The sequence below is a fragment of the Polistes dominula genome, unplaced genomic scaffold (genome assembly GCF_049000335.1).
Source record: "Polistes dominula isolate Pdom_NZ unplaced genomic scaffold, Pdom_raw_medaka contig_25, whole genome shotgun sequence".
Taxonomy (NCBI): domain Eukaryota; kingdom Metazoa; phylum Arthropoda; class Insecta; order Hymenoptera; family Vespidae; genus Polistes; species Polistes dominula.
Window position 1 is genome coordinate 101,485 of NW_028301094.1, and position 11,475 is coordinate 112,959.

The 11,475-nt window shown below is 35.6% G+C and overlaps 2 protein-coding genes across 10 annotated transcripts in view; both read left to right on the forward strand.

Moving 5' to 3' along the window:
• Positions 1-4,060, forward strand: part of LOC107072825 (RNA-binding protein 38) — a 23,345-nt gene extending 19,285 nt beyond the window's left edge. For all 3 annotated transcript variants that reach the window (XM_015333074.2, XM_089176448.1, XM_015333073.2), the window contains exons 5-6: positions 942-1,156; positions 1,672-4,060. In XM_015333074.2, the coding sequence (XP_015188560.1) occupies positions 942-1,156; positions 1,672-1,826 (370 nt within the window). In that variant the 3' untranslated portion in view covers positions 1,827-4,060. The remainder of the gene's footprint in view (positions 1-941; positions 1,157-1,671) is intronic.
• A 530-nt stretch (positions 4,061-4,590) lies between these two features.
• On the forward strand, positions 4,591-10,788 carry Oatp33Ea (Organic anion transporting polypeptide 33Ea). Of its 7 annotated transcripts, none has more exons than XM_089176438.1 (9): positions 4,591-4,870; positions 6,625-6,818; positions 7,857-8,282; positions 8,501-8,736; positions 8,795-9,074; positions 9,161-9,356; positions 9,453-9,624; positions 9,694-10,057; positions 10,136-10,788. In XM_089176438.1, the coding sequence occupies exons 2-9, from the start codon at positions 6,638-6,640 to the stop codon at positions 10,330-10,332; spliced, it is 2,052 nt and encodes a 683-aa protein (XP_089032564.1). In that variant the 5' UTR covers positions 4,591-4,870; positions 6,625-6,637; the 3' UTR covers positions 10,333-10,788. The 7 variants fall into 7 exon arrangements, with proteins under 7 accessions (XP_089032564.1, XP_015188565.1, XP_015188562.1 ...); XM_015333079.2 differs by adding an exon at positions 5,358-5,446 and having other exon boundaries at positions 4,592-4,870; positions 6,616-6,818; positions 9,453-10,057; XM_015333076.2 differs by adding an exon at positions 5,358-5,446 and having other exon boundaries at positions 4,592-4,870; positions 9,453-10,057.
• The last annotated feature ends 687 nt before the right edge of the window (positions 10,789-11,475 follow it).

Sequence of the window (11,475 nt, forward strand, 5' to 3'; positions counted from 1 at the left end):
TGATTTGATTGAATTTTTCTTCTCTTTCTCTCTTTCTCTTTCTCTTTTTCTCTCTCTCTTATCACGATGACTATTTCTCTGTCTCTTTTTCATTTTTGTTGTTTCTCTCTTTAATTCACGTAAAAGCTAGGTACTAACGTTGGTGTTAGATAATCGTGTGCCGTGTGCCGAAAGAGTATTTCTCACTCGTACACGTTTGTTATTGATGGTTTGCTGTTGTTTTGCCAACACGTTGAAAGGATTTTTTCTTGGATTGTTGCGTAACTTTTTTTTGTTGTTGTTGCCTTATAATTATGTCACACATTATAAACACACATAATACACACCTGCGAAACAGGATTCGCTTCCTTTTGCGCTTTCCTTTTCCAATATAAATAGTTTCCTTGAATTCCTTTTACATTCGCTGGCGATCGCGTTCCATGATAATTACTACTTGGGTTTGAAAAATATGTAGAAGAGAGAGAAAAAAAACAAAACTATAAATAATAAATATGTATATATTTAAATGTATAATAAAATATTCGGTCGTTCGCTCATCTTGCCGGTGGTTTGGTGGTGTTGTTTGGTTTTGGTAGAAAGTTGCGCACGAGCGATAGACCGTTAACATCGATCATGATATTCATTTTCGTCTTTTTTAATGACGTGTCTTTAACAATAAAGCACCCAGTAGTGAGCCAGTGTTGTAGTTATAAACTTATCACCAGGTTTAATAAACATTTCTTCCTATCCATTGAACAATCCTATCACAGAAGGAAGAGAATTGTTCTTCCGAAAACGACCGTGCTCCAAATGTGTAGAGAGCAAAGTATCCAAATATTTCTTTCCAATTGAACTCATTGTAAATTAATGAATCGGAGCGCGGCAGTTTTCGTGAGGTTTCAAGAAGCCTAGATAAAAAATATGTCAAACAGCTTACCCCAAGGATCGTTTTCACATTTCAGAGTACCACCGGGCTACGTTTACCAATCTCCTTATCTGGCCGCAGCGGCGCCAGGCGGCTTGGTACCACTTCCGGCGACGCAGTTGAGCCACGCAGCCGCAGTTGCAGCTACGCAATTTTACGATTATCAAAATGTGGCGGCAGCGGCTGCCACCTATCCCGGTACTTCCTACAATTTCGCAGAGGCCTATCCATATACCAGTGCTGCTGCCGCAGGTACGTTTACATGATATGACGATAAATTGTATCCTCCGCGAGGATGATACAAATTACTTCAAGTTATCAAGATTATTACCTTACGAAGAACACCTAAATGATTAGCAAAATTTCTTAACTTTGCAAGATCCTAACTACGGTCACCATTACTACCAATAACAATGTTGGCTGAACAACGAATGTTCTCTTTAAATTCTTGTCATTTATCTTACGGATTCTTCATTGTGGACTACGCCGAGCGTATTCATTCCAGTCTTAAATCAAAATATGTACGATAATGAAACATTTCAATTCGTGTTATATTTGTGTTCAATTGGTCTCTGATCCGTTTTCATTGTTCAACATATAGTATTGTACGTTGTTATTTGATTGTGTTGTTCTATGGTAGTCGGGGTGACAATAATAACTACGATAAAGGTGTTGGTAATAGTTGTAAATTTGATGTTTGTAATTTGTGTTGTAGGATATTAAGGAAAATTTGGCAGAAAGTAAATATAGTTATGTTATTTTTGCAGTAAATGCAGCGGCAGGTTATGTGACGCCGTACACATATGCAACCTTACCAGGTGCAGCAGGTTTACCTGCTGCTGCTGCTGCTGCAGCAACTGCGGGGGCTGCTTTCCCAGGATTACCATACCAAACGACGCCTCAGGAAGCAAGATTACAATGAGATATGGATCTCGAAGTATTGTCAAAAACGAGAGTCGTTCATAATAATAAGCTAGAAATATCGCTAGCGCCGATTTCGACGATAGGTTCCTTCCTATCGTTTCTGTTTTATAATCAAACTAATAAGGGACAAAAACAACAACAACAACAACTTCACGATTAGTAATTATAGAGAGAGAGAGAGAGAGAGAGAGAGAGAGAGAGAAAGAAAAAAAGGAAGATAAGTTTGTTTTTTAAGAATTTTAGAAGAGATTTTAATCTTTTATATTCAACAACATTAAATTGACGTTGATCTCTTCGCACGTGCTAATTATATAAACAAGATACATATATATATATATAGATATATATAGATATGTATATTCATATACTTTCTCTCTCTTGTGTAACGTAAGTCAATTGTTTTAAATTTTATAAAATGACGAACGAATTCTCGTGTTGACATGTTTATGTTGAAACGTACATATTTACGTTTCTATCTTATTCTTGGAAGATTGTTTATTGTCTAATAAGCGTTCTCCGCTTATAGTATATAAAAAAATACGACGAGCGATCGTGTTCGATCGCATAGTTTAGACACTATTTTACTAGATTCTATTTATTCGTGCGTGTGAGTAATGAGATTAGAAGAGAGAGAGAGAGTGAGAGAGAGAGAGAGTGAGAGAATGAAAGTGTTGAATGTGTAAGCATATCGTGTCGGCGTAACCCAATTTTTCGTCATTTTTCGTTCCTTTTTAAATCGTTTAGAAAACTATAAGAAAGAAAAAAGAAACAAATGGAAAGAAAAATTTGTCCTAAAGATTTTGCGTCGACATGACATTGTATCTATCATTGTATCTATTGGAGAAGTTAACACTAAGTTTTACGTTATCTTTGTTAAAACGAAAATACCGAGTCGTTTGTTACTCCTACTCTGTCATAAGAACTACTTCTTGTCAAGAAAAAAATATATAGATGATTTTAGATAATAATAAGACGATAAGAAAAGAAATTTGTCGTTAATTCGACGAAAATATTAATAAAGTGTCTTACTCGTGTGGCCTTATCTCGTACGGAGAACATTTATTTTCATTCAGGCATAGCAAGAAGAAAAGATCGATATTGTTTAAATAATGATGCGCGAGCGAGAAGGAAGTAATATGAGAAAAGAGAAATCTGATCAAATTTTCTTAGTATCTAAAAGAAAAAAAGCATATTACGAAGAGGAAAGAAACATAGGAAGAAATGGGATTAGTTTCCCTTTATAATTCTGTGCCTTATGAAACTAAGCACAATTCGTTTATAGTTATAATAACTAGAAACTAGTCAATAATTTATAAAAGGTGATAACGTCTCATTAAACGTGAATGTTATTTGACCGTTGGATAAATCCGTTATACGGGTACGCCAAATGAGAATGCAAGCGATGACGTTTTGGGACTTTGATTGGTCGAAAGATTTAATAAAACACCTAAATTATTGCATTCGAAAAAGTGAAAGAATCGAGATATGAAACAGGAGAGGATGTCTAGTCCTAAACATTGTTAAATCATACGAAATATGAGATCTGCTCGATTCTATAGATTTTTAAGTAGAGTATGTTTCGCGACAAATTGAAAATAATGAAAAAATAGAGATTGAGGAATCCTTCCTCCTACTTGCTATATAACCTCCCCCGGGTTATATAGGGTAGCTTAATGTATCGTATTTATAATTGATTATTATAGTTATCAAATAAATTTATATTATATATTACCATTACTATTAATTTTAAATAGTTATTATTATTATTATTACAATTTATAATACTTGATTATATTTTATTATTACTATTATTGTATTCATTATTATTGACATTAGTTATTGATTATGTTATTATATTATTTTTATCTTTATGAATTGTCGATGATTGTGTACTTAAGAAGCTCGTTTTATAGCGTGAACGAGTGTTGCGAATACAACTAAATAATTTAAAAAAAGATTAACAAAAAAAAAAAGAAAAAAAGAAACAGAAATAACTTCCATCGTTGACGAGCAAAGAAAGATAGTATTTATACATACAGAAATAGAAAAAAAGCCATGAGCGAGAATAGATCTTTCGTCTTAACTATGAATGATCTTTTCTTGGATAATATAGATGATGAAAGAGTCGACAACTGTAATATATTATCTGTTATCTTAATTAATAATAATTATTATACGATATATTGATAGATTAAAGAAAACTTGGAAGCAAATATATTCCATCTGAAAGAAGCCGATGCGAATTTGTTATTAATTAACATATCAAACTTGTTTTATTGTTATTTGAGAGTAAAGGAATTACTCGAATTACTTTAAAAGAGTTAAAGTAACAAAAGATAATTCTATAGATTTTTTGGTAATCTTGATAACCTTCTCCTTTTGGATATTATTTTTATAACCGCTCGTATTTTCCACGCGAAGTAATTTGTTTTCGATCATTTTCTTCCTCTCAAGTGTCCTATTCTTTTGAAATAAATTCTAATTTGTTCGTAAGTCGTTCATTCATTTCGTATTTTTGGTATTTTTGGTATTTTTGGTGCAGGTGTTTGTTACGCGTACAATTAGCTTGGTTTCTAACCAAGAGAATAGAGAGCTCTTTGTAACCGTTGGAACGATCGACGATCATAGTCGTCGTGTATATTCTCTTCTGATGAGATGTCAGCACCAGTGCAATTCATTCAGAGCGTCCTTTGAATGACGTACCTACCGCTTATCATTCGATTTGATGGGGCAATAGTAGTAGGGGAGCATTACCATTGATACAAACGAGAGCGAGCTCAGTAATCCCGCGATTATCAGCGCAAACTGGAACGCTCTTGGGGCCTCCAGATCTTTTTTCTCTCTCTCTTTCTCTCTAAACTAAACCGGCACAACTAAACGCGCGCGCGCGCGCGCGAGAGAGAGAGAGAGAGGAAGAGGGCCTACGGAGAGAAAAGGACAAAGTTAAATCTTAACGTGTTTAATCCAAGGAGACTCGCGACCCTGAAAGTCCTTTCCTTTCCTACGGAGAGTCCATGCAGAAGGCACTAGTTTAAGGCCAAGGTGAGAGATCAAGATTCTACTTGTCTCACGTGCCAATCATTACATTTTTTTATTTTTATATATGTGCATATCATAGAAAAGTATACATAGATATTGTTCCCCATTAACAAAATAAAACAAATTTGCTTTCGTATCGATAACACCTGTCAGCTACTTCAACATATAGGTAGGTCACATCATTCGGGTAGGCCATGCGTAGTAGTTGAGTAAATTTTTTTTTATTTAGATTTTGCTTATTTTGGAAAATAATAATTGTTCTATCTACAATGTATTCGATGTTTTCGTAAATTGATAAGAAATGTTAATCTCGTTGAAATTCGATGTGATAACTTTCCTCGACGATCATTCCTGAAGAATCTCACTTATCGCAAGGCGGAAGCATTCGAAAGTGCACGTTGATGTGATCGTTGCCAATGAAAATCTTTGTTCGCTCGCTCGCTCGCTCGCTCGCTCGTTGCAATTTCAATTACATAAGTCCGCGTCTCAGGTAGGTGTACACACATGCACGGAGATCCTACCGAGCGCAGTTCTTGCCTCGACGACGATTCACGCAAAAAACGACTACTTCCGACTTCAGTATGTAAATCTTATTTATCTTTTTCTATTTATTTTTCCTTCTCGCAAGGCCAATCTTGCAACATCTTAACACATCTAACTTTTTACAATTTTTCTTCTCCCTCATGATCAAGTTCATTGCACTACTTTGATAATAATAATTGTATTGTTCTGTTTCTTTTGAATTTGTGTCCTTCAAATATATCTTCTTATTTTTCTTCTTTATCTATCGTTTGAGCACAGAATCACTGATAATGAGAGAAATCTAACATTAATAATAATTTATACGTACATATGAAACGCGTTATCTACCAACATTATTATATTTTCTTTTCTTTTATCATTATCAGACAAGTAGATGGTAGATCGTAGGCGAACGATTTCGAGCAATTTTTGCAAATTGCGGTACAACGATCGTAATCAGAGTCGCGGAAGTTAATTGTCTTTTAGTGGAACAAGCCTAACTTCTCGTTTGATCTAGGCGTATATGGATATTACGAACACGGAACGAAATAATGCAAAATATTGTTCGAAATTATTTTCGATATCGCGATTTCAATTGATAAGCAATCGATTAGATTTGTCTTAATTCAGTTTAATCTTCAATTCGTTCATACTTCTTGCCCCGAACCGATAATAATATCTTTGATACGCTCGAACAAATATCCATTATTTATTTGTTTGTCTGTCTGTCTATCTGTCGCGTAAATGCCTTACTTATAATATCGTATTTCATTCGTGAGAATCTTATGGAAATGTACACAACTTACGTAAAAAGAAAGAGAAAATAATTGAGTAGAAGTAAATCATTGAAAAATATGACGCTTATACGATAGGTCGTAAAACGTTAATTACAATGTTATAAATGAAATCACGTAGATTTAAAATTTGTACGATACGAACTATTGCAAAGCAGAAAACGTTGGCGCGTTATTTCATTCGAGGCACATATAATTACGCAGATTCATCTATCATAGATAAAAATGTCAACGTAGCGTGTTCTGAGTAGATAAACCGCGATTTCTTCATCAAGACTTTTGCCTTCGACGGCGAGGCGATCTCGGTATCGATTACCATATCATAGTATTTATATCAATTCTTAACTCTCTCTCTCTCTCTCTCTCTCTCTCTCTCTATACACGTTCTATAAGCAATTATGTATGAAGCTTTTCCAAAATTAGATATAAAAGATTTTTCAGCGACGTCAAAGGGATGAACAACAGTTGCGGAATATTTGGGATTTATCCCAAATGGCTACGAGATCGAGCTACTCCGAAGAATTTCATAGCCGTTTACGGTCTTTTGGGTACCGTGCAGGCTATGGCTTTCATTTATATCGTCGTCACCCTCACGACATTGGAGAAAAGATTTAAGATACCCAGTCGTACGACAGGTAAGGTCACGTTCTCAATAAAGAAGAGAAAACAAAAGAGATCAAGTTAATGCATTATAAATTACTTGCCCTATTTAAAATGTAAATATTCGCTTCATCAAAATATATTATTATCATCTTTTTTTTTCCTTTTTTTTTTTTTTCAAGTCAAGATTTGAATATCAGAATCAATAGAGATATTATAATAAAGTTTTTGAAGAGCCATTAAAACCGAAGATCCATTCCCGCGTTATAATCCTCGTTTGACTTTTGCAAGACGGTACATCCGATATCGTGCGGACCTCCACTTATCTAATTCAAGCTAGACCGAGGGTCTTTCGCAGGCTTTGGTTTTATTTCTTCGGTCCGATGTACCACTTGTCTCGTACGAAAAGACATCATAATTTGCTATCTTCTTAGAGAGTTGATTAAATCCAATCCATTTCGAATGAAAAACGTTTTCCATTATTTCTGTATTACTTATCATCGAACTCAACCAACGAATTGCATTCTCAATGTGTATGCCTTTAACTGCTTACGTTTTCATTCCAACTCACGCTCTCGTGTAACGCATTCGAACTTTATTCATATATATATATATATATGTGTGTGTGTGTTGGTCGACTAGGTAAGTAGTTCCCCTCTCTCTTTCTTTATATATACACACATATATATGTACCTATATGTCGCAATCACAGAAGTGAGAAATATGTCGTTAGATGGACCAACTGTGTACATGATTTGCACCACTAATATACTCATGTGTTTGTGTCAGTGTTACACGAGAGCTTTGTTGTTAATCATAAAACGACATCTTCTAGCGAGAGGGTAAGGGGATACGAAACGTCGTCGTTGATCACTTAAAGGCATTCGCAGTTGCAATTTTTCACCTTTTAACGATCGATCGAATTGTAAACGTATTGTAAACGTATTGTAAACGATGTATAACGACTAACACCATTTAAAAACATAAACGTTTTATTTTTTTCTACAAATATTATATAATTGAAGAACATGAAAATAAGATAGACGTTTCTCTTATCAAGTATCGTGTTACAGGTTTGATACTATCGGGAAACGAGATTTCTCAAATTCTCTCTTTGATTTTAACGTATTACGGTGGTTCTGGTCATCGTCCAAGATGGATCGCAGTGGGTGTTGGGCTAAGTGCATTGTCCTGCCTGATTCTTGCACTTCCACACTTTATATTTGGTCCTGGGAGAGACGCGATGGCTTTGACGAAGGAATACCTGGATCAAACTTTGCTTAATGCCACGACAGTACCAAGGGACATTGCGATTTGTCCACGAATGAACGAACCGGAACATTGCGATGACGAAGCTCTTTTAGATGTTAGTCTTCTTCCCCGTTTGCTTGTATTTCTCTCTCAATTCATCCTTGGAATTGGCACAACTCTTTATTACGGACTTGGTCAAACGTATTTGGATGACAACACGAAAAAAAAAAATACGCCTATGTTATTGGGTGAGTATTCAAATAAATGTACAAATAAATATTCTATAGTCATATAGAAAACGTTGTTTTTGTGTTAGAGTCTCGCTTATCTTTTACTCTAGCGTCATTTCTGATACAGATACGGATAATCTGATGACCGAAATTGTCGATAGAATGGATAGATAATGTACAATGATTAGAATTATAACCGAAAAACTTTGAAAATAATTAATAATTTTGTTCTTTAGGTTTCACGTTCGCCCTTCGAACCGTGGGGCCGGCGATTGGTTTTCTTTTGGGATACGGTTGCTTGAGTCTTTACATTGATCCAACCCTTCATCCTGTTATAACGAAGAAGGATCCAAGATGGTTGGGTGCTTGGTGGCTGGGATGGATCATTTTAGGCGTTACCATGGGAATGTTCTCTATACTGATAGCCATGTTTCCACGGGATCTTCCAAGACCACGTAACACTTTGAAAAAAGTAAGTTTATTAATCTTACAAATTCTATATAACAAATAAATATTATTTATCACATTAGAATGGTGAGTTGCCATTGAAATTGGAGCAAGCCCTTCAAGAAAAATCAACGAGATCGTCGTTGTCGATAAAATCGACGAATTCATTGAAGCAGGAACACGTGCCGACCATGCGAGAATTTCCAGCTGCCATGAAACGACTTTTAACTAATTGGTTGCTCACTTGTAACAATCTTAGCGGTGTATTCTATGTTCTCGGCGCTTCTGCTTACATCACCTTCTTGGCGAAATATCTCGAAGTGCAGTACAATACATCCGCCGCTGGTGGCACAGTTATTGCAGGTTTGCATGTTATTTTTCAACAACAACAAGTGTAAAACACTTTAACCGACACCGTTGTGTCGTGTTGTTAATCGTAATCTTTTTAGGTCCGTTATCTTTGGTGGGCATGGTATTAGGATTTTTATTATCAGGATTGGTAATAAGTAAATTCAAGCCAGGCCCTAGGCCTCTGCTCGCCTGGAACGTCCTCGTTGGTGTATTTTTTGTCGCAGGACAAATCTCTTTCATTTTTCTTGGATGCTCTGATGTAGGAATCGAAGGAGTCGACCTTAAAACAATGCAGTGAGTATGGACATTGACTTGAAGTTGTAATGTAAATATAAAACTATGATAATAGATAATAATAGACGATAATTACCGATTGTTTTCGTTCGACAGAATGAATTTAACGTCCAATTGCAATGCTGCGTGCAATTGCGAATACGTTAAATACGCACCGGTCTGTCACGAAGCCTCGAGCACAACTTTCTTCTCTGCCTGTCATGCAGGATGCCGTACGATCGTCGACGATAAAGAATTTGGTAATTGCAGTTGCGTGCCACCGATAGAGGTCAGTTTAACAAGAGATCAATTAGAAGAGAAGAAAGGGAACGAAGGTTTTTTTGAAAACAAATTCCAGCCTCTTGACGTCCGATTATCCACATATTCGGACAAGGTCCGAGCTGGTCCCTGTCCCTCCAGTTGTAACGGACCATATATACTCTTCACAGTGCTTACATGTATCATACAAACTCTCGCTTGTTCCGGCAAAATCGGAAATGTCCTTGTAAATTATAGAAGCGTCGAAAAAAAGGACAAAAGCTTTGCCCAGGGTGTCACGCTTATGATTATTTCACTGTTCGCCTTGATACCAGGACCAATAATTTACGGTGCGATCATCGATTCGACCTGTTTGATCTGGGAGGAATCCTGCGGGACTCGAGGCAACTGTTGGTTCCATCACAGAGAAAATTTTCGATATCTCGTTAATATCTCGTCAGTTGGTTAGTATTATATTTTCTATTAGTATTCTTTGACAAGGTTCGACAAGGTTCGATATAATATATAATATTCTTTTTTAGGATTTTCTATAATAGGAGTATTATTCGATGTAGCCGTGTGCTATCTCGGAAAAGATTTAGATCTTTACGGGACACTTGAGAGCGACAAACGTCGTGAATTCATTAAACAGGACAATTTCGAGGATATCACCGACTTGAGCAAGAACAAAGTTTTTAATGGGAACGCGAATCAGAGGATAGAACGCACGCCTCTATAATGTTCTGTGCATTTATATTCAATGTAATGCATTTAAGGGAAAGAAAAAGAAGATACACTACAGAGAGAGAGAGAGAGAGAGAAGATGAAGAAAAATATTTTGAGGAAGAACGTCTAACCGATGAGATGGATCGGATTTGTAATCGTAGAAAATTGTGATTTTATTACGAGATCCGCTAGGTACCTGAAAATTGCCGGGAAGATATCTAATAAATGTTACGAACGTTGACCGTTCGTATTACCACGAGGGGGATAGCATTATTTTATATTATATACTATATATATGTATATATATAGTATAAACGTACATGTATATATACAATTATTTTAATGTGATCGAAGAAAATGCTCGCGTTGTACACATACACACACACACAAATCTAGAAGAAAAGAAGGCGTACGAAAAAAGGAAGTTTCATTTAGATTATTGCTCGAAATAAACAAAAGTTTCCAATGATGGGTTCACCACCTTATTATACACCCATATGTATACACATAGTATTTATGATTTACATTTTGCAGGTCGTTGATAATTTATTCGCACGACTTTTTTTCACCGTCCCTGTAATAAAGTAGGAGATATTTGTTTTATTAAAAAAAAAAAAAAAAGAGAAAGAGAAAAGTAAAGAAAAACTAAGAATAAGAAAAAGATAGAGCGAAACGTCGAAGTTTTCTCCTGTTACCAGCGTCATTATCGTCGCGGCACCTAACGCGTTCAGATATCTTTCGCTCGTTAGCTTCGAAAATAAAATACAAACGTGTATCGTCGTCGAAACGTTTTACGATTTTTTTTCCTATCGATCGAAAGTATTATCGTGAAAGGTTATGAGTCGCTACATCATATTTTCATTGAAATCAAATTAATTATAAGATAACGCGAAAATACATTTTAAATATTGCGTATATCTGAAGACTAGTAGAAGAAATCCATCCATTTCGACGAGAAACCCTCCAGATTTTAAGTTAAATCTCTCACAAATAGGGGGTAATGCCCAGTCCTGATAGATGATAAAAAAAAAAAGGGTAAAGAAATAAAAAAAAGTGGTAGGTAAATCGTTCTCGATCGTAGTATAGTCGTCATCATCCTACCTTACTGTCTCTACTACGAAAGGGTGAAGAAGAAGAGGAAGAATAAACGGAACGA